A 23549-nucleotide genomic window follows, 5' to 3' on the forward strand; every position below is an offset into this window, starting at 1 on the left:
CTTGTTTGGTAAATAGGTCATAATTAAAGCATTAGCGCGCCGCTAGCATTTTGACAGCACCACCACCGACCCCGCAATTATAGGCTATTGCTCTGTTAAGATTACTGAATTCTACCTGGCCTCAATGCAGAACATTGTAAAAAAAATAATGTTTTAAATAAACAATGCCTAAGAACGGTGACATGTATACAGCATTTCACTGCGCTAGTGTTTGTTATAGTGAAACCAAGTCAGCCAACCCATTCTTTCCCTTTCCTTTTATCTTTTGTTCATTTCAGTGAAAGTGTGTGTGGAGGGGGGATTGCAGGCTTTCGGGTTCCTGTGTTCAGATTGGTCAGGCCAGGGGTATTCCTGTGGCTGTTTTAGCCCTGTAAGCCTCAAACCTCCCCGTTTCTCATTTCAGTAGAGATCAATGCCCTATATATAGCCTAGTACTAATATCACCCCATTTGTACATTCAAGGGAACCTTTGAGAGATTTGTCAAAAACGGTAAACAATATCTAGAAAGGAAAAAGAAACAAAAGACATTACAATCTCAATGGAACGTAATTTAATAAAGGTTTCTGTGTGTGTGTGCGCGTGTCTGTGCCCCTGCGTGTTTGTATTCATACCTGTGTGTGATCTCCAGATGCTAGGCGTTCTGAAGCAGCTGTCCTACCTTGACGTCTCCAAGAACAACCTGGAGATGGTGGACGAGCAGATTTGTGGCTGTGAGAGCCTGCAGGACCTACTGCTCTCTAACAATGCACTCACACAGCTGCCCGGATCCATAGGTGAGCAGCTACATACACACACACACACACACACACACACACACACACACACACACACACACACACAGACTGGCACAAATACAGACACTCACACAGACACACACACACACACAGAGACTGACACAAATATGTATGCACAAACAAACACACTAAGTGCCCATCTCTTTACCCTATAATAAAGTCTGTTTGACGTAGCCCAGTGACCAGACATAGTGCCACTGCATCGTCGTGCCAGCCATTGTGTGTCTAAGGAACAGCTTGGTTGTTATTCTGAAGTGAAGAGAAATATTGTCTGTAATAGAATTTCCTTCTGGAATGAATGGCTCAAACATATTGTGCATTCGAAAAGTATGCAGAGGCCAAGACTTTTCAAAATGTTGTTACGCTACAGTTTTATTTTAAAATTGAATAAATACTGTTTTTCTCATCAATCTACACACAATATCCCATAATGGTTTTTAGACATTTTTGCAAATTAATTACAAATGAAAACTGAAATATCACATTTACATAAGTATTCAGACCCTTTACTCAGTACATTGTTGGCAGCGATTACAGCCTTGGGTCTTCTTGGGTATGAACCTAAAAGCTTGGCACACCTGTATTTGGGGAGTTTCTCCCATTCTTCTCAGCAGATCCACTCAAGCTCTGTCAGGTTGGATGGGGAGCGTCACTGCATAGCTATTTTCAGGTGTCTCCAGAGATGTGCAATCGGGTTCAAGTCCTGGCTCTGGATTGGCCACTCAAGGACAGTCAATGACTTGTCCCGAAGCCACTCCTGCGTTGTCTTGGCTGTGTGCTAAGGGTCTGTTGGAAGACGAACCTTCGCCCCAGTCTGAGGTCCTGAGCGCTCTGGAGCAGGTTTTCATCAAGGATCTCTCTGTACTTTGCTCCGTTCATCTTTCCCTCGATCCTGACTAGTCTCCCAGTGCCTGATGCTAAAAAACATCCCCACAGCATGGTGCTGCCACCACCATGCTTCACCGTAGGGATGGTGCCAGGTTTCCTCCAGGCGTGGCGCTTGTCATTCAGGCCAAAGATTTCAATCTTGGTTTCAATGATGGAGGCCACTGTGTTCAGCTTCAACGCTGCATAATTTTGTCTGATATGGAATAGAGTTCCATGTAACCATGGCTCTATGTAGTACTGTGCGCCTCCCATAGTCTGTTTTTGACTTGGGAACTGTGAGGAGACCTCTGGTGGCATGTCATGTGGGGTTTGAATGGGTGTCTGAGCTGTGTGCTAGTAGTATAAACAGACACCTTGGTGCATTCAGCCTGCCAACACTTCTTACAAAAACAAGTATTGATGAAGTCAATCTCTCCTCCACTTCTAAAAAAAAACCAGGAGTTTATTGTGTTACATTGTGTTGTGAATTCTATTCTGTGAGTGGCGAGGCAGACATAAGGATACCAGCCAGCTACGCATTGAGAGTGTGTGGAGTCGGGAACTGTCCCTTATTTGTGTGGTGCTAAAACGTTCTAATTTGTACACACGTAGAGATTATGTTCCCCCTCCCCACGTGAGAATACGACTTGTTGCCAAGTTTACTTTACCTGGATAGCCTAGCTCACACGAAAGTGGCTAATGTGGGCCTAACCGGAGAAATAAAAAGAACGTTTATGATAAGGCTACAACACCTTCGTGGAATCAGGTGCTGCACAAGTGAAATCCTCAGTTTGGAAGGACAACAACACAGTAGATGGATACACAGCCTGCACAAAGTGCAAGCAGGTAGGCCTATTTGTTTTCGATAATTCAGTTCATTATCAGTTCATTATTACATGAATTCAGGCTTTCGTTCATTAGACCATACACAGGCCATATAAAGTGTAGACCAGTGTGGCTGGTAAGTTTGAGTCTACTAAATAAATGTAGCCTATTTTTGCAGCCTATATTCCCCTCAAACTCAACTTTGGACCTCGAAGCCAGTTCCACAGGATTTTTTCATTGTTCCCCTCTTATCAGGGACTGATTTAGACCTGGGAAACCAGCTGTGTGCAATTCATTGTCAGGTAGAACAGAAAACCAGCAGGCTCCGGACCTTGTAGGTTAAGAGTTGAGTAACCCTGTATTCGATTCTGGTAATTCCCTCCCTATAGCTCTCGTAACTTGAGTGTGCTTTGAATAGAATATTACTCTTGCATAGAACACACAACAAGCCGACTAGGTAATTGGATATTCTACTATGGGGTTGTCAGACTTTTCTATTCATTACTCGTTTTGTTTGCAGAGGAAAAGTCAATGTGGACTGTTCAAGCATCTTCAAAGTGCCCTGCATTATAAATATTTTCTGATGTTCCATATTTTATTTGCATGGCGCAATGATTTTGTCATGGCGCAGCAGCACAGCTAAATGTCTGCAGTGTAAGCACTGCCTCTTGGTATGCTATGTTGGTGTCACTCTGAAAAAAAGAGATACAGGGCATGCTCTGCTTTCCCATCAAATAAGATAAAGCATTGCATACAGTTGGAGTCACTCTGCAATTTATTCGACCCCAATCTATGGTCATAAACCAGTTACATAAACCAGATGGTGGTATGAATTCATCTGTTGCGTAACTGTAAAGGATACTCCTCTTTAGGTGATGCAGCTGAGATAACACCCCTCTCGCTGACTTCTCTCTCTCTTTCATACTCCCCTCTTTCCCCCTCTTTCTCCCTGTTCCTTCCCCCCAGGCTCCCTGAAGAAACTAACCGCCCTAAAAGTGGATGAGAACCAGCTCATGTATCTGCCAGACTCCGTCGGCGGGTGAGTACAATTAAAGCCATAGGTTTTAAACAACTAAACCCACCCTGATTGGTTTGCATTGATCCTCATCCAGACATATCACAGAATGCTGCAGTACAGTACAGTACACCAATGTAGGGCTAGGTTTGATTAATTGACCTGTTTCTACAAACGTGCCAGATATGAGACGATTGATGGTTGTGATTGAGGCGTTAGTCCCAATTATATAGGTGAGTGATCAAATCAAATCAAATGTATTTATATAGCCCTTCGTATATCAGCTGAAATCTCAAAGTGCTGTACAGAAACCCAGCCTAAAACCCCAAACAGCAAGCAATGCATGTGAAAGAAGCACGGTGGCTAGGAAAAACTCCCTAGGAAAAACTCCCTAGAAAGGCCAAAAACCTAGGAAGAAACCTAGAGAGGAACCAGGCTATGAGGGGTGGCCAGTCCTCTTCTGGCTGTGCCGGGTGGATATTATAACAGAACATGGTCAAGATGTTAAAATGTTCATAAATGACCAGCATGGTCAAATAATAATAATCATAGTAGTTGTCGAGGGTGCAACAAGCACGTCCGGTGAACAGGTCAGGGTTCCGTAGCCGCAGGCAGAACAGTTGAAACTGGAGCAGCAGCATGGCCAGGTGGACTGGGGACAGCAAGGAGTCATCATGCCAGGTAGTCCCGAGGCATGGTCCTAGGGCTCAGGTCCTCCGAGAGAAAGAAAGAAAGAGAGAAAGAGAGAATTAGAGAGAGCATATTTAAATTCACACAGGACACCGGATAAGACAAGAGAATACTCCAGATGTAACAGACTGACCCTAGCCCCCCGACACATAAACTACTGCAGCATAAATACTGGAGGCTGAGACAGGAGGGATCAGAAGACACTGTGGCCCCATCCGATGATACCCCCGGACAGGGCCAAACAGGCAGGATATAACCCCACCCACTTTGCCAAAGCACAGCCCCCACACCACTAGAGGGATGTCTACAACCACCAACTTACCGTCCGAAGACAAGGCCGAGTATAGCCCACAAAGATCTCCGCCATGGCACAACCCAAGGGGGGGGCGCCAACCCAGACAGGAAGACCACGTCAGTGACTCAACCCACTCAAGTGACGCACCCCTCCCATGGACGGCATGGAAGAACACCAGTAAGTCAGTGACTCAGCCCCTGTAATAGGGTTAGAGGCAGAGAATCCCAGTGGAAAGAGGGGAACCGGCAAGGCAGAGACAGCAAGGGCGGTTCATTGCTCCAGCCTTTCCGTTCACCTTCACACTCCTGGGCCAGACTATACTTAATCATAGGATCTACTGAAGAGATAAGTCTTCAGTAAAGACTTAAAGGTTGAGACTGAGTCTGCGTCTCTCACATGGGTAGGCAGACCATTCCATAAAAATGGAGCTCTATAGGAGAAAGCCCTACCTCCAGCCGTTTGCTTAGAAATTCTAGGGACAATTAGGAGGCCTGCGTCTTGTGACCGTAGCGTGCGTGTAGGTATGTACGGCAGGACCAAATCGTAAAGATAGGTAGGAGCAAGCCCATGTAATGCTTTGTAGGTTAGCAGAAAAACCTTGAAATCAGCCCTTGCCTTAACAGGAAGCCAGTGTAGGGAGGCTAGCACTGGAGTAATATGATCAAATTTTTTGGTTCTAGTCAGGTGATCTAAGCCTGGCTCCTCCATTGTGAATGGAGACAATGGTAATCCTGACCTGAGGAACCTCCGAATACCGTATTGACAGATTAAAGCCCCTGTTTAATTCTGCTTGGCCAACACTCATCGATTTATGACAGGTGAGGAGGCCAGCTGTTGGTGGTTGACTGCTGCTGCCAGGAGTGTAATCATTAGCCAAACAGTTTTGCCACTAAAACAAGTTTTTATTGGAAAAATTTGGGTAGGTCCCTCCCCGTTCCATTTTGTTCCTTTTAAGACATGTTTTGCAACAGAATTGGAGTAGGGATTATGCCCCTGGTAACACAGTCAATACAGGCGGGGGTTAACACTTGACCTCTGAAATCTCACTATAGACGTGATCATTCATATGGAGCGACAAATTTATTTTAATCCACCAACAGATTTTGTGTGGTAGCCAACTAGCATTTCATGATTGACTGTTTTAAAATGGCAACTTGGTTTATGCTTTATCTATGTTTTAAATTTGACAGTTATAATTTTTATAATTTTTCCTTTCTGGTCCATTTTAGTTGTTTTTGTTTTTTGTTTCAAAACATTGCCAAATACCCTGTATGTTAACTTATATTTCCTGGTCCCAGATTAGGAAAAGCTTCTGGGCAGGATTATGAATGTGATTTTAAGGGGAACTGTGGTTTTATCCCAAACCAGGATTGTGAAGCATACTGATTAAATGTATTTAATCATCTTGCATTTTTATTACATTTGCTTTACATTTTGACCAATATCGTCATCGGTTACCTACGCTCTTGTTTGTCCCTGGTCTTGACTTCTGAGAAGCGGACTCAGATTCCTTTCTTTACTCAGTTGCTCTAGAGCAGAGATTGGCAACAGTCGACCCGCGGTCCAAAACCGTCCAGCAAGTGTTGTTTTAATGTTTTGCTCCTAAAGTTTTTAGTAAAACAATTCTATAATTAGGACTGTAAAATCAGCTGAAAATGTATTTAATTTAGGAAATAGGTTCCCAAATCCAAGTATTCCCACAAATAAAAAAATATACACTACATGACCAAAAGTATGTGGACACCTGCTCGTCGAACATGTTATTCCAAAATTCTGAACATTAATATGGAGTTGGTCTCCCCTTTGCCTCTATGTCAGCCTTCACTCTTTTGGGAAGGCTTCCACTAGATGTTGCAACATTACTGCGGGGACTTGCTTCCATTCAGCCACGAGCATTAGTTAGTTCGGGCACTGATGTTGGGCGATTAGGCCTGGCTCGCAGTCGGCGTTCCAATTCATCCCAAAGTTGTTCGATGGGGTTGAAGTCAGAGCTCTATGCTGGCCAGTCAAGTTCTTCCACATTGATCTCGACAAACCATTTCTGTAAAGACCTTACTTTGTGCACGGAGGCATTGTCATGCTGAAACAGGAAAGGGACTTCCCCAAACTGTTGCCACAAAGTTGGAAGCACAGAATTGTCTAGAATGTCATTGTATACTGTTGTGTCGGGCATTAGCCCGAACCATAAAAAACAGCCCCAGACAATTATTCCTCCTCCACCAAACTTTACTATTGCCGTTATGCATTCAGGCAGGTAGCATTCTCCTCGCATCCGCCAAACCCAGATTCGTCCGTCAGACTGCCAGATGGTGAAGCGTGATTCATCACTCCAGAGAACGCGTTTCCACTGCTCCAGAGCCCAATGTCGATGAGCTTTACATCCCTCCAGCCGTCTCTTGGCATTGCGCATGGTGATATTAAGCTTGTGTGTGGCTGGTCTGCCATGGAAACCCATTTCATTAAGCTCCCAACGAACAGTTCTTGTGCTGACATTGCTTCCAGAGACATTTTGGAAGTCAGTAGTGAGTGTTGCAACCGAGGACGAAAGGCAGTCCCGTTCTGTGAGCTTGTGTGGCCTACCACTTCATGGCTGAGCTGTTGTTGCTCCTAGACGTTTTCACTTCACAATAACAGCACTTACAGTTGACCGGGGCAGCTCTAGCAGGGCAGAAATTTGACGAACAGACTCATCCTATGACGGTGCCACGTTCAAAGTCACTGAGCTCTTCAGTAAGGCCATTCTACTGCCAATGTTTGTCTATGGAGATTTCATAGCTGTGTGCTCAATTTTATTCACCTGTCAGCAACGGGTGTGGCTGAAACAGCCGAATCTACTCATTTGAAGTGGTGTCCACATATGTTTGTATATATCGTGTATATTTTTATCTGTTTTGTGCTAGAAACAATCTGTTTTCGCTGTAGTAATGGTGCAACCATGACAGTAACAAATCTGCGCTCGCTTTTATCTTTAGGGCACTTAAAATCAACGGTACGAAGCCTATTCATTACAACAATTATTATCTGGGTGATTATTTTTCTAGGAGCACGGTGCTCCCAAAATATAATGTAAGGGCGCACAGAAAAATATTTAGTAGCGTATGCTACCAAAATGGTCGCACTTTAGAGCCCTGTCTGCAGTTGATAAAAACTATTCTAACTGACGTGAATAGAGGCCTGGGCCTGAATTCACAAAGCATCTCAGAGTAGGAGTGTCCATCTAGGATCAAATTCCCTTGTCCATATAATTGTATTCATTATGATCTAAAAGGCTAAACTGATGCTAGATCAGCACTCCTTCTCTGAGAAGCCAATATGGCCCTGATCTTGTCTGTTGTTGCTCCATCTAAGAGGATATCAGGTATCATTGTACCTGTCCTTATTTTAACACCAGAGCTCCCATTGGATTCCAGGAGGGAAAACTCTGGCTCAACTCCATCTTAAATTCAGGTCCACGTGAATAATTTATGCACAGTATGTATTTTTAAATGAATGCTGGAATAGCAACCCCAGATATATTCAGAGAATGCTCGCTTGCATATTCCTGAGCCAAACTCCAAACAGAATAATGAGAACCAGATCTGGAAGAGTCTCAGATGTAGAGTAACCTCTATTCTCCAGCGAGCATCTTTCACTCTTTTTTTTCTCCTTCTTTTTTTCTTCATAAAAGGGTCATATGCCGTATAGTGCAGTCCTAGACGATATTGGAACCTGACAGTTAGTCAGAAGATTCCTCGGAATGTTGGCTAGTTCGAGCAGGAAAAATACCTTTTTAGGACTTCTCTCTTCCCCCACTGTGGTATAAAACTCTCTCGCCACTTGCGAAAAAAACGCCTCTGGAATCAATGAGACATAAACTCTGTTTAGTTGTCCTAAATGAAAAGCCCTCCTCCTCTTTTCCCCCTGTTTCTTCCTCCTCTTCTTTCTCTATAGGCTGGCAGCCCTGGATGAGCTGGACTGTAGTTTTAACGAGATCGAGGCTCTGCCCTCCTCCATTGGACAGTGTGTCAGCATACGCACTTTTGCCGCTGACCACAACTTCCTCACACAGCTGCCCCCAGAGGTGAGCATGGGGGTCAAACACTGTGTGTGTGTCAGTGGGTGTTGGTGTTATTGTGTGCACGCTGTGCTAGTGTGTGCTTATTTATAAAACATGAATGCGTGTGTGTGCGTGCGTGCGTGGGTGCGCATACAGCAATTTATTGTGTCCAGCCTCAGCTGTGTGCTGATGTCTCCTGGTCTCGCTCTCTCTCTCTCCTCCCCACATCACCCAGATGGGCAGCTGGAAGAGTGCCACTGTGCTGTTCCTGCACTCCAACAAGCTGGAGTCTCTACCTGAGGAGATGGGAGACATGACCAAGCTCAAGGTCATCAATCTCAGCGACAACAAGTGAGTTTAGCCTCCGCCTTTCTCTCCCCCAAGTCTCAGCCCCGTGGCAGTCCAGTCAGATTGTTGATGCAATCTGAAGAGCAGCCAGACAGGCAGGAGACCAGATTTTATGGTGACTCTTTAATTTACAAACTTTGGCTTCATCGCACAGTCTTATGATTAGTTTGGGGCAACTCATCTGTCTTACTCCCCTGTATGCCTATTTTGCCCCTCTCTCTCCCCCTTATACTCCTGTTTTGCCCCCTGTCTCACCCCCATCTCCACCCTGCTACACCCCTTATCACAGATAATACAGGGGAACATGAATCACCATAACACAGGGTTAACAAATGTGTAGAGGCATTGTTGAAAATATGACTACATTGGCATATACTGTAGGTTGCAAGTTAATCTGTAGTACTATCAGCGTAAGGTAACAGGTTTGTCAGAGTTGAATGAAGAGTCACATACACTGCAGGAGAGGCTACGCTCGACCTCTCTTTCTCTTGCTCTCTCTCTCTCCAAACTTGACAGCATCACATAGTGTTTCCCCTATATTAATTTAGCAGATGCCCTCAGGTCCTAAAATTAACACCAGCCACCTGCCACATGCAGGTAGATTTTGGCATTGGCGGGTAAGATGTCTATTTTACCAGCCAAGTTGGTGGGTGGTCAGGGCTCCACATTGCGAGCATTTAACTCACATTTGTGAATACATATAGTCAAGTATGATCACATTTATAGTAAAATAAATGCTGCAGTAGCGGCTTTCAAAGTATTTCTGCCATTTTGTTTCATAGCTGGTAAATGAATCTCACAAAGTCAAAGAACTACAAGTCTATTCCGACTCGCGCTGCAAGACTGCCTGTGTTCTACACTGCTGCGCAGTCATGAAAGTTGGTCTAATTTACTTGAAACGAAAGTCTACTTAAGTGAGACTTTGTCCTTGTGTTTCTTGGCTATTTACATTGTTTTGTTCACAAGCTAGGTTGTTTTTCAATGTTTGAGTTTCAACTGCTAGGAAAGAGGTGCTGACTAGACCGGGCATGCGCGTGCGCCATCGCGTACATGTTGATGATTTTGTCCATCCACACCAGACGTACAGGTTGAAATATAATATAACTCTGAACCACCTATATTAATTTGGGGACAGGTATAAACGCATGAAACACTCATGGCGCGAGCATTATGTGCGCGGGCATTGCAAAATAAATGTACACGCACATGTTATTCAATCATTTCATCCAAACTGCTCTTGCGCATTAACCAGCGTCTGCGTAGCCAGGCACTAAAATAGAACTTGGTTCTATTTTTTACGCTTGATGCTCTGCAAGTCTCGCCTCTCCCATCTCCTCATTGGTTCTTAGGAGCATATACCTACGTTGGTGATTGAAAGCTGAACTGAGGTCCACACTCCAGTCGGTGGTGATAATGCACTTTAAAGTTGTTTGCCAACCGCCATATAAAATCCGAAGAAGAAGTAAACTGATGGAGGAGAGATTACTATAAACTAACTAGGTTTACCCTTTTTTCTCTGTGGATTAATTGTCAGACTAGAGGACCTTGTGCATTTCAGGACAAATTAGCTAGCAACAGCAAGCTAGCTAAATGGTCATGAATGTTTAATGCGTTTCGACCTGTCCCCAAATTAATATAGTTGGTTCAGAGTTTGTTTTGATATTTCAACCTGGGTGTCCTGGTGTGGATGGACAAAATCAACATGCACACGATGGCGCACCGCATAGCCGGCCTAGTCAGCATGTCAGTCTCACAGGCACAAAGTTGTTTCAAGTTGCGTTACCATGGTAACCCCCCTTAAAGGGGCAGGTGAACATTTTTGTCTCATCTTTGATATTTTGAAAAGACTCACTTCACAAAAAATTAAATGAATCAATATACTGTAGCACATTACTTCTTACTAGTAATACAGTTATTGTTTTAGGAACAGTAGCATGCTCACCTGTAATTTTAGCAAAATAAAAAAATTTGGTCTGGTAAAAAATCTGAGTGGCTGGTAGATTTTTAAATCTACCTGCCACAGTGGCTGGTGGACCAAAAAGTACATTTTATGTCCTGGACGCTGCTGCTAAATTGTTACTGCCAATCCAAAAATAAGTCTAAAACCTGATATAAAGTATATTGAAAAGATAATGGAGTAATATATTTTCATAATTTAGACCTAAGAACCACCAAAATAGACACTAGACAGTAAGGAAGAGTAAAACATGTAGAACAAGATCACTGCATAAACCATGGCAAAATGTGGAGAATTGCAGGAAATTTGCTTTAAAACTGCTGCCAGAAAGAATTCCTGGGGGAAACACTGCTAACCCAATCTTTTATCGACACAACTCTTTTTCTTGCTTATCGCCGTAAACATCAGTCAATTCAATATGATTCATTATTTCTGGTGTTCTCAGAGCATTTCATTAGAGCGCTCAAGTAGTCGACAGACTAGTTTAACACAGTAGTTAAAATGGCAGCAGTCTCCCAGCTGCTCCCTTTGTTGTGCAAAGCCACGCTACCGTTGCCACATGTGCCTTGTAAAACATGTCCATCCAGCTTATTGGAACCAGCGCTGGCAGCAGAGCAATCTCCCTCTGCTGCGCCCGCCACCAAAGTGGATTATATAAGGCACTAAAAAAGCACACACGGGCCGTGTGTGTCAACAATAGAGGAAAATAATGTCAGAATCAGAATGCATTCCCCCACCTTGCGCACGAACACACATGCACACACACACACTCCCTGAGATCGTGAAAGTTAATAATTGGTGCATAATGATACAGGAATTAAAGCCTAAATTTGGACCAGGAAGATTAAGTGGATTGATTTAAGACACTCACAAAACCCCAATTCCTTCCTGATGGAGGTTATTTCAAGGGTTTTGTCCAGGCAGGGCCCTAGACAGAGACACAGTGGCCATGGCCTGTCCACTCGCTAACAGAAGCACTAAATAGATTTTACCATGACTCGGCAGTAACCCTGCAGCCTGCTGTAATTAAGTTCCCATCCTCCAGTTTTTATAGAGAGGAAGAGACCCGTTTATTACCCTGGGACCACTCGTTTTGCACTCTCCGCTTTGGCGTTGGAGACACAGCACCTGTTTCCTACCTGTTCAAAATGTACTTTAGGCTTATCTGATTCTCTGTGCGCTTTAGAAAGTTATCCTATAGATGTTAGACATGGTACTCAAAGATTTGGGCCATTCTTAGTATCGGACAGCAGTATCTCTCAAATAAAGTGTGGTTAAAGTCATTATGGATTCAGAAACATGGTCATGTGCATTACTTTTATTTGTCAGTTGAGATCTGTCCTATGTCTTTCTGAGGTCGGTAATGTGCTTCATGACTTTTACTATAACGCTTTTCTCTGTATTTCTCTGTCCAGATTGAGGAACCTTCCCTACAGCTTCACCAAGCTTAACCAGATGACTGCTATGTGGCTGTCTGAGAACCAGGTGTGTACACGGCCTCTTGGCTTTCACTATGGGGCTTTCAGGGCTTTATTCTGTTTTTCATACAGGCTTATTTCTTTACTGGCAGGGAAATCTCTTCAGTGAGTGTGGTTACATGCACACAATAATGTGATTATTGTGGCTAGTCAGATTAATATAATAGTTTGATTAAAACGTTTACATGCTTTGCAAGAAGAACGATTTCCCTAATAATTCTGTTTACATGGACACATCTGAAATCAGGCTACCTGATGGCACTTTAAAAATGCTGAAAATCGGCAAGCAAAACAAACGTTCTACCACAGTGAACATTTTATTTTTGGGAAGGATATTTGATTCTTAATTCGAACATATAAAGTTTGTATGTGAAAACAACTTCTAAGACACGTACATTCAGTTGTTCTGAACACACTTTACTCGTGCTAAAGAGGGCGGCTCGTTCGGCTGCTGCTAGCAAATGCACAGATCAAATACACAGCTGGAATGCCGATTAACGTGTTTACATGTCCTAATAATTTGAAAGATTGTTCAGAAAACCAGGTGTTTTAATCGGCGAATGCTTACTTCGATTTTGACCTTAACGCCGATTAAGATAAACAGTGTAAGGTGTTTACATGACTATTGCATAATCTGTCTACTGCCGTAATCAGTTTAATATCTAATTATTGGTCTGCATGTAAACTTACTCATTGTTTGTATGGAGCGTCGAGGTGCTTGTTGTTTTATGACCCTCTTATTTCAAAATCCTCCCTCGAATGTCATCAGAATGGTATGAGTGGGAGGGAGAGCTGTAATTGAGTATCTGACACACACACACACACACACACACACACACACACACACACACACACACGAGTGGCCACTGAGCTGCTCTCAAACGTGTGGACGGCAGTGCACTTCCTTGTCTCTCCGCTCCTCAAACGGTGTAATGAAACATTTGGCACATTTGGCACCCCTACAGTAACTGTTTTTCAGGGGTTTGAGAGCGGCCAAGTGTAGTTGTGCAATCAGCAGCTCCCGACAGCCAGCCTCAGACTAATCCCATTGGACACAGTACAATCTGTCAAAACACAGCTTAAACCCAATAAAACACTTCCACGGTATCTAATTCCACACACCATATCGCATGGAGGGCCTTTCTCCAAAGCCCCAAGCTAACAGCCATTGACCACTCACTGTGCTGAGAGGATTTGACCAGAGACCGGAGAGAGAAAGAGGCTCTCCTTAAAACAAAGAGACATGTTTTGGTTGAATATAGGTTGGATGGACACGTTAGTCCAGAAGTCCACTTTTTCAGAAGAGTTGATGTTTTAATTGCAGCCCTGGGCCCGTATTCACAAAGCGTTGGAGTAGAAAGGGTGCTGATCTAGCATCATTTGTGCCTTTCTAATCATAATCAGTAAGAAAGGAGAGACCTGATCCTAGATCAGCACACTTTGTGATTACAGGCCCAGTTCTTCCCCAGTGGGTTTTAATTAGGTGGTTGTGGTAATGATGTGAACGGGGTTAGCTCCTGCCAGCTGGGCTCCTTATTGATTGTTATCTACTGTGGTTTAATTGCCCAACACAGTCAGAAACACACACACACACACACACACACACACACACACACACACACACTACAGAGTTTAATAATCAACCCGGATGTCTCTGAGTTGAGGTCAGCCAGGCTGAGGAAGGCCTAATTTTCCGTCCTCCAGGGAAATAGAGCTCTGATCATCTCCTAATGCTACTGTCCAAAGCCCTTGGTGTACCTGGAAACCAAATGAAATGGATGATTTCCACCAGTGAATATGTAGACCTATTCATGAAAGATTCCTATGACTGTTCTCTCCCTTGCTTATTTGACATACTATTATTTGTCATGACAGTTTTCAAAAGCCATCGGGATATTCAACATGTATTATTATACCACTGTCTTCTGTTCTCTCTCTCCCCTCCCCCACAGTCGAAGCCCCTCATCCCTCTACAGAAGGAGGAGGATCCAGAGACCCACAAGACGGTTCTCACCAACTACATGTTCCCCCAGCAGACCAGGACAGAGGACTGTGAGTACTAGACAATCTGGAGTTTTAAACTAATACAAAGACCTACTATCTATGGGTTAGGTCCTGTTCTAGCACCTTTACAATACATCTCTCCTTGTGGTGATCACTGATCTATGTAGTATGTGTTTAGATACACAAATGTCATGTTTCCCATCCTATTTCATTAGTCTATCTATGGCAGATCAGGGATTATTAAAATAACTGGGCCACCATCGAGGTCGGTCACATCCTACAAAATTCCAGGCTGACTGTGTTGTTTCAGTGCCAAACTTCCAGTGTAATCGCTACCACAATGATCATATTTCATTATCTGCTTCTCATTCTTTATCTACCTCCAATCATAAATTTGATCATGTGATTCCGGCAACCAGGAAGTGATTGTCTTGGATGGTTGTTGTGTTGGCCACCTTATCTCCTTTATCTGAGGAGGAGGAGGACGGGACGGGACGGGGGGGGGGTAGAAACACGATCCGTTACCCCTCCTTCTCTACATATATGTTACTTTGGGCACTAGGTTTACTGTTACATCGGTTAGCATGGCTGCTCGCTCTTCCTCTCTCTCTGACCTCCTGTGGGGGAGAGGATGCTGCAGCTTACAGGTGCTAGGCCTTGGAGGGGAAATTGGGAATCTTTTATTAATTCACTGCTATTGCGTTCCAATTTGTTTTTGGGGCACCCGCCAGATCTAGCCAGCCCCTTAATTGGAATGTCGGTGCTTTGAACATTTTGGGCCTGAAACAAGCTCTCATTGTTTGCCAGGAACAGAGGCAAATCTCCAAAATTGAAACTAAATGGATTCAGGAGGTGAGATTAAAAAGTCTTAACCTGTTTCCTAGCAACACAACTTTTGTACTGCTCTGAAGTGGAATCTTGGCTTCAAACACAGCCCAGACTTAGAGAGAACTGGTCCGGAAATCATGACTGAGCTGAGTTGTCAAAAACAAACAGAATTCTCACCTGTATTTTTAATACTCTATTAACTTAACTCACACAACCATGTTTGGATATCAAGTGGTATTGATAACACAAACATACATTTACAAAACTGAGAATGTGTTAATTAGTGGTATATAACTGGTAAGGTTTCATAACATTTTATTCAATTATTTTATTTTATCTCTAGATGTATGCGTAACAAATGTAATTGGAGTACTACATAAAGGTTTGTGCAGCTAGAAAGCGGATGTGTGGTGTGTGTCTCCTCCTCAGGCATCCCTAACTCTGACAGTGAGAGCTTCAACCCCTCCCTGTGGGAGGAGCAGAGGAAGCAGCGGGCCCAGGTGGCCTTCGAGTGTGACGAGGACAAGGATGAGAGGGAGACGCCTCCGCGGGTCAGTACTCAGCCCGCACATACACACACTTGCAGACAGCGAGAGGCACCTTGCTTACGTACATAAATGCACACACGCTGATACACACACTTACAAACACACACACTTGTGTACACAGTATGCACACACCTCTCTTTCCTCACTGGGTTGTAGATTGTAGCTAGTGTGGTTGACAAAGTGTCAGAGGGTGATATTATGCAAAAGTGAGCTAATGAAAGTAGATGAAAAACGATGTCCAGTTGGCGTGCGAGGAAAATGAGGGTCAAATAACCTTGCTTTGTACTCACAATGCTTACGCACATTACACAGTCCTCATTACTAAGTTGTCAAGGTTGTTGAAACACTATGGCAAGGGATAGGCTTTCTGGTGTAAAAGCACGTTTTTTTTGCTGTCTCGTGTTAGAATGTAAAATCTAGGTCTGTTGAGTCACCTTATGTATCAGAAGACTTCAAGCTACAGCCACATTACCTATCACAGATTGGCCTTTCCCTCTTCCCTTGTATTATAGAGAGATGTCTGCATGTTACTGCCTGCATGTTACTGCCTGTACCGGAGTCTCTACGGAATGTCCAGTTGTCCAATGTCTATTGTCTCACACTGAAATGGAAGCTGCTTGCAGTTCATAGTGAGGAGGTTCTGAATCATTTCTTTCCAACCAATTGTGGTGTTTCACACAGTCTCACAGTCTCCAACATGTGCCACTGGCACAATATGGCTGTCTGGCTGCAGTGTCTCTCCAGCAGACTGGGAGGACGGGCCTGCTGGGGAGAGGCACACCGCCTCTCAAGCTGTCAGTCTGAATGAGGAGCAGCAGTGTCACCTCCATTGGCAGCCGAGCCCAACTGCTCCCCCTCCCCCTCCATCATCCAAGTCCCTCACCCATGTCCCTCACCCAAGTCCCTCTCCCCACCCCCTGAGGAACCCTCCTGGTTCACTGTTTTTTAGTTTTTCTTCTCTCACGTGTGCATGTCTCTTTAGGAGGGCAACCTGAAGCGCTACCCGACACCGTACCCAGACGAGCTGAAGAGCATGGTGAAGACGGCCCAGTCGATCGCTCACAGGCTGAAGGAGGATGAGTCGGGCGACGAGTCGGGGAAGGATGCCAGACCTAATGAGCGGATCCATGTGGGAGTGCAGGACGTGGGAGTCAAGGTTGAGCCTATTGTCTGTAAACACTGGCAGATGTGCAAACTACACACACACACACACACACACACACACACACACACACACACACACACACAGACAGACAATAAACAACTTGGATACAGCGTGTTGTATTGGAAAATAACCTAAGATAAAATTAAGACTGCTCCACGTGGTGTATGGTTTCACAAGTATTTGCATATAAACATATTCTGTTGGAAATACAATGAATCTCCATGAGCCTATTGTACATTAATTCACTGTTACACTTTATTACAGTTCTGTCCAATATTTACTTGCCACCTAATTACAAGTTAGATGGGTAACAAATTACATAACAACAACAACCTAATAATGACTCTGTAATAGAAACAGGTCTGCTTTATATAACCTTCTGTTGGTTTGGGGTTTTGACCAGGTGATCGAGGCTCCCCGCGCCAATGGCAAGCCAGTAGAGATGGAGCCCAAAGCGCCTGTCTGTGTCCAGGACTCCACAGTACCCCTGGAGACCTCTGAATCCTACACCTCCCAGAAGACCTCACTCCGGAGCTCGGACAATACCAAGACCATGAACCACGAGGACACCCTGGAGGTACGCTACTCTGAACGGTGCTACACATCACACCTCATTGGCCATACACATTGTGACTCTTGCACATTTATTTTGTGGTCGTTTGTGTCAAGTCTTTTTCTCTGCAGGATTCTGAGGAGCTTTCATCTGAGGAGGAGATGAAGATGGCGGAGATGAGACCGCCTCTCATTGAGATCTCCATCAACCAGCCCAAAGTGGTGGCACTTAGTAAAGACAAAAAAGGTACCACGGCAGACACATGGCTCCTTTTAGGATTAACAACTGCTAGAAGTAGTACACGGTTAGAAAGATGGTTCTACAACTATGTAACTACTGACAAGTTGATTACATCATGCGCCCTCAGTGTACACAGCTTGGTAGTACACCCAGAAATCATCTAAAACCCTCTCAGAACTATGAATGTGTACACACTGACCGAGTTCTCCTCTCTTGGTTGGACAGATGACGGTAAAGACGCTGACTCGTTGCTGGACGAGACAGTGGCCAACAGCAATCAGAACAACAGCAACTGTTCGTCCCCATCACGCATGTCGGACTCGGTGTCTCTGACCACGGACAGCAGTCAGGACAACTCCCTGTGCACCCCCGAGAGAGAGGCCAAGATGCCCTTCCTACCCAAGAGCAGGTGGGTGAAGTCTAGTTTTTCTCAGGGTTTCTTGAGGATGGAGGGTGGGATTTACTTGCTATTAGGGATGTGATTTATTTTAAAATAGAAGCTCTAAACATCGTAATCAAAAGATCACTAGGGTGCATAGAACAGTGAAGTTTTTTTCTCATTTGAAATGTTGGCTCAACTAAGGAAATAACTTTGGATGTGTTCATACTAGATCTAACTAAGAAGGTTGGATTTCCTAGTCATTGCGAGTGTAGGCCGAGGTTCCTGCGCAGCTGCCATGCTTATACTCTGAATGCCTGAACACTCGACAACAACAACAAACCATTATGTTGTGCTTTCTGTTCCAGGCAAGAGGATGAGAACATGAATCAGCAGAAGGTAAGCACCCCTCTCTTCCAGAACGGCAACGGCTCAGACACGACCCTGCAGGCCCTCCTGAAGAACCAGCAGTGCTACGAGTCCAAGCCAGAGAAGATTGTGGGGGACTACGACCTGTCCATGGAGGAGAGGCTGGCCTTCATCAAGAAGGGCATCAACAACGGCATGGGCGACGGCTACACCAAGTGGGACCAGATCAACATGAACGTGGCTAAGCTGCCGCTGCAGCCGGACAACATGGTGGTCCAACTGGATGACTGTCAGAATGGCACGAGCACCAAGAAGGCCTTTCACCACTTGCCTCCGCCGTATAACAACGAAAACTCCACGGCGCCCATTACAGACCACTTGGAGAACGGCAACCAGCTGGGCGACCACTTTAACGGCCGCTCCAGCGAGGGATTGGCCGTGTCACCCATGAGGTTAGACTCTGCCACGTCGGTAGTGCGGACGGCTTCGGCGGGCGTGACGGCCAGCAGTGACATGTCACTGTCTCGCAGCACAGAGGAGCTGTCCCCGGTGGCCAAGGCTCAGAGCATCACCAACATCGAGACAGGGGAGATGAAGCTGTACTCCTTGGACACTGAGGGGGGCTCCTACGAGGGTGGCGTAGTGGGCAGGATGGCCGGAGCCGTACCGGGGGCCCAGGGTCAAAGCATCGTCCGCAGCAAGTCAGCCTCCCTGCTTAACGACCAGCCCTTCCAGGTCTACCCTGGCTCCTCAGCCTCTTCCTCCGACCTGCTCTCCAGCTCCTCAAAGCCTCCTGTCAGCACCGGCCGCTACCCCGTCCCCACAGGCATGGCCATGGGCCCGCCGCCCCAGTACAACGTCCAGTACACCAGCAGCGTCTTGCCCAAAGAAGGCCTGTGGACCCATAGGACCCCCGTCCCCCCCGACCAGGGCTACCTCCCTCCACCCCAGCACTCTCTGGCCAACACCAACTACTCCAACCGCAACCAGGCCCCTCCATATCCCCACCAGGTCCAGCAGAGAGGCCCGCCCATGGGGCCCAAGCAGCTCGGTGACATGTGGGCTAAGGAGAGACACCTGCCCCCCGGTGGTCAGCCACGGAGCAGCACCCTGCAGAGGCAGAGCAGCAGCTCCTCCACAGCCTCTATGGGGGACCCCCGGCGCATGCAGGTGCCCGAGGGCGACTACATGACGTACAGGGACATCCACACCCTGGGCCGGGGGCCGCTGGCCATAGCCCAGACCATGCAGAGGCCTCTGTCGGCCCGCACTTACAGCATAGATGGGCCCTGTGCCCCCAGGCCTCACAGCGCCAGGCCACAGCCTCACGAGCTGCCCGAGAGGACCATGTCGGTCAGCGACTTCAACTACCAGCACATCAGCCCCAGTAAAAGGCCCAACCCCAGGGTGAAGTCTGAGCACTCGCTGTTGGACGGGCCAGGAGGACCGGGAGCAGGAGGAAGGGTACCAGTGGATTGGAGAGACCAGGTGATGCGCCACATCGAGGCCAAGAAGATGGAAAAGGTAGAGTATTTGACAAATATTTAATGAGCGATCTATTTGATTGTACTTTTCATTCAGTATGATTGATAATAATCTTAATGGCCAATCTTAATGACATATCCCACGATAGAGGTCACATCTGTTTGGCCAATCTTAATGACATATCCCACGATAGAGGTCACATCTGTTTGGCCAATCTTAATGACATATCCCACGATAGAGGTCACATCTGTTTGGCCAATCTTAATGACATATCCCACGATAGAGGTCACATCTGTTTGGCCAATCTTAATGACATATCCCACGATAGAGGTCACATCTGTTTGGCCAATCTTAATGACATATCCCACGATAGAGGTCACATCTGTTTGGCCAATCTTAATGACATATCCCACGATAGAGGTCACATCTGTTTGGCCAATCTTAATGACATATCCCACGATAGAGGTCACATCTGTTTGAGTGGGAACATGAGTAAGAATATCACATGGTTATGGTGTTATTAACAGCCCAGGTTGTTATTTTATTTATTTTTTTGATCATGTGTTAGCTGAGATGACCTCACACCGTCCATTCAGAAACCACATGAACCACATTATAGCGGTGTTTCTTTTTCATTATCCATCTTCATGACCTGTCCAGTTCCTTACATGAAAATAGCCACTTCAGACTATTGACCTCAGCCCTGGCTCCAGGGTGACCATAGCGCGACGCCAGCTGACTTGAGTCTGGGGGTGTTCCTTAGTGTCTCTCCTTTGGGTCGTCGATAGCACAGGTTGATGGGAGCTACAGTCTACAGTCTCAATGGCCACTTCATCATCACAGTTACTGTGGGCACCTTTAGAATGCAGCCTTAAAAGTGGCTGCCCTGATGTTATCAAAGAAGCATGGTTTAATCAGTAGCTGGGTTTCCATCCAACTGGTGACAATTTTCATGCTAACTTTCTAGAATCTGTATAAAGAAAATAAGCACTTTTTCCCTCCAGTAGTATGTTTCCACCAAACTTATTGTGGATAAAAATCAGTGCATGATGACCTAGTGCACACAAAATGTACTTTTTTGCAAAAATGTTCATGTATTGAATACATGTTTCCATCGCATTTTCAACTCTTTTGATAGTTTTGTCACAAAAACTATTGTATTATTGGCACATGCGCTCTAGCCAACAGCTCACAGATACAGTAGGCTGTGCAGGTAGGCTTCTCTACATGATGAGATTATTATGGATAATTGCGGGAATATTTGTATTTGTCAAACGGCAGTCAAGCATCAATGTCAAGCAGAATAAAACCCTTGATATTTATTGGAAAGGAGCATCGAGATCGCCGTGCACTTTCACCACCCTGTGAAGTTCATCATCTTATTTTGTCTGTAGCCTAATAAACTGCATGCTTTCCTGAGTCATAGTAGGAGGACCACACACCAATATAGAACATAGTCAAAATAAAGAGAAACTTGAATAATGAGGAGGTGTGTCCAAACTTTTGACTGGTACTGTATATACTGTATAAATGCATTACATGTGACTACCTCATGAAGCTAGTTGAGAGAATGCCAAGAGTGTGCAAAGCTGTCATCAAGGCAAAGGGTGGCTACTTTGAAGAATCTCAAATATAAAATATATTTTGATTTGTTTAACACTTTTTTGGTTACTACATCCTTCCATATTTGTTATTTCTTAGTTTTGTTGTCTTCACTATTATTCTACAATGTAGAAAATAGTAAAAATAAAGAAAAACCCTTGAATGAGTAGGTGTGTCCAAACTTTTGACTGGTACTGTATATAAATGATTGTTTCCCTAAGCATGTCTATGTTGCATCAGTATGTTTGGAGTAACAGCAAACAAGCTGCTACTAACGCAATGTACAAATGTTGTTGAAGCATGTGGAATATTAGCATTAACATTATTATTTACATTATTTTATTAATCATTACTACTTGGTGAAATGCATGTTCACTAAAGTGTGTGTCTGTGTGTGTTGGCTGTATGTGTGTGTTGCCTGTATGTATAATGTGGTGTGTCGCCCTCCTCCGCTCAGTACGCCCTGTCTCTGTCCTATAATTCCAATTATGCCCCGCTGAGCTGCTCTCACTACGGCAGCTCTAGGGACGTGCACCACACAGGCAGCCAAGGCTCTCTGGTCTTTAGTGCTGCCGCAGACGGACGGCCCTACGGAGCCCAGGGCCTCTGTGTGAGTACCAGACTGTTCTGGGGCTGGACTACAGCTCAGCCTCCTAGCTCCTAGCCTCCTTCTACCCAGGCAGATCTGATTGCCGTCTCCTACCACTTTTCAGCTTTGGCCCCGTTCCAATACTTTTAAAAGGACTCTTTGTCTTCCACGTCTTTCAATTCCAAAAAACAATGTCCTCCTCAGTTAAGATTGATCATTTCATTGAGCATTTTTGTGATATCCCGTCCATGAGGTTGTCACTGATCTGTGCGTGATGGGATGAGAAATGAAAACAAGGTTTCTCTACACTCTGTTTGCGTCCATCACTCCAACCCTCAGATCTGGGATGACCTTACAGAAGGATTCAAGGAAGGATGCATTTTAGAACTATTGGAAACAGGGCCTTTGTACTGTAAAGCTCCTTACTGTGACGCAACTTATCTTGTTTGAAAGGGGCATCTTTTGTCCGTGCACATTAAGGCCACTCTACCATAAACTGTAGGCAAACTCACGGTTTCAATCTCTATCAGGGATTCAAGTAGAAGAAACTCCTAGCTGTGTAGAAAGGCATCCTGCAAATACCAATTGAGACCTGGCATATCTAGCACAATGCTTCTGTTGTATAAGTTGAACATTTTTGTAGTCTCTCAATTTACAGCAGACTAGTACCTTATCCAAACAGTAGTAGGGTTGAAGAGGGCTGAAGCACCATTGTATTATCTGTATGAGTTTTTCTCTACTTTAACCTATTTTCTGTCAGACAGTAGCTGTGTGTCATTATAGGCCATATGATAGGATACCGTTGGCAGTGAGATACTGAACAGGGATTCCACTGGCTTGGTGTAGTGGAATCTAATTTATCCAATTAAATCACTGAGTCTGAAGTCTTTGATAAGCAGTATAGTCTACAAGTCCCTCATCTCTGCCCTGAAATAACATCAGGTTGCATATTACGGAGTCGGATGTGTATAATAATAGTAGCATGTTGCATGATACAAAATGCCCCTTTTTAAACCTGGCTTCCCTCCCAATCTATGATTCACTTATCCCCCCCCCACACCTTCCAGCACTCCAAACAAAATGTAGCGCACCTCCCTCGCTAGTCAAAGACTGTGATTATTTATTCCGAAAAACTGATTCTTCCCTTTTAACGACACCTTGACTCATCATCAATCATCATCTCGCTTAATGCCTCCTCTTTTGATCACTTCAGAATCACCTCTTAACCCTTTCACTTCTTTGTGTGGAGATGAGCACTGTGTTTGTCCAGTGTAAGTATGGGGTATGTAGTTGAAAGAAGAAGTAGGTGTGGTGTTAGATTGAGTCTTAGTGTGGAAAATGGCTGCAAACGCTTTCATTTGCACCTGGTGTTATTATGGTGTCTATGTCTTATAAAATGATGAACCATTCTTTCCTTTCCTATGTATTATTTATATAGGACACTGCTTTTGGCTATGTAGTCCCCAATGTAGGGAAACATC

The 23549-nt window shown here is 44.8% G+C and overlaps 1 protein-coding gene across 3 annotated transcripts in view; it reads left to right on the top strand.

Moving 5' to 3' along the window:
* LOC115159684 (erbin) overlaps positions 1-23549 on the top strand; it is a 145901-nt gene that overhangs the window by 100098 nt on the left and 22254 nt on the right. Inside the window, exons 10-22 of one of the 3 annotated variants that reach the window (XM_029709643.1) lie at positions 630-774; positions 3454-3526; positions 8418-8547; positions 8759-8874; positions 12244-12313; positions 14259-14358; positions 15568-15689; positions 16669-16842; positions 17255-17428; positions 17521-17650; positions 17870-18053; positions 18392-19916; positions 21937-22089. In XM_029709643.1, coding sequence (XP_029565503.1) covers positions 630-774; positions 3454-3526; positions 8418-8547; positions 8759-8874; positions 12244-12313; positions 14259-14358; positions 15568-15689; positions 16669-16842; positions 17255-17428; positions 17521-17650; positions 17870-18053; positions 18392-19916; positions 21937-22089 — 3096 coding nt within the window. The remainder of the gene's footprint in view (positions 1-629; positions 775-3453; positions 3527-8417; positions 8548-8758; positions 8875-12243; positions 12314-14258; positions 14359-15567; positions 15690-16668; positions 16843-17254; positions 17429-17520; positions 17651-17869; positions 18054-18391; positions 19917-21936; positions 22090-23549) is intronic. The other 2 variants (XM_029709644.1, XM_029709645.1) reach the window with 2 other exon arrangements.

This window comes from Salmo trutta, chromosome 23 (genome assembly GCF_901001165.1).
Source record: "Salmo trutta chromosome 23, fSalTru1.1, whole genome shotgun sequence".
Classification (NCBI taxonomy): domain Eukaryota; kingdom Metazoa; phylum Chordata; class Actinopteri; order Salmoniformes; family Salmonidae; genus Salmo; species Salmo trutta.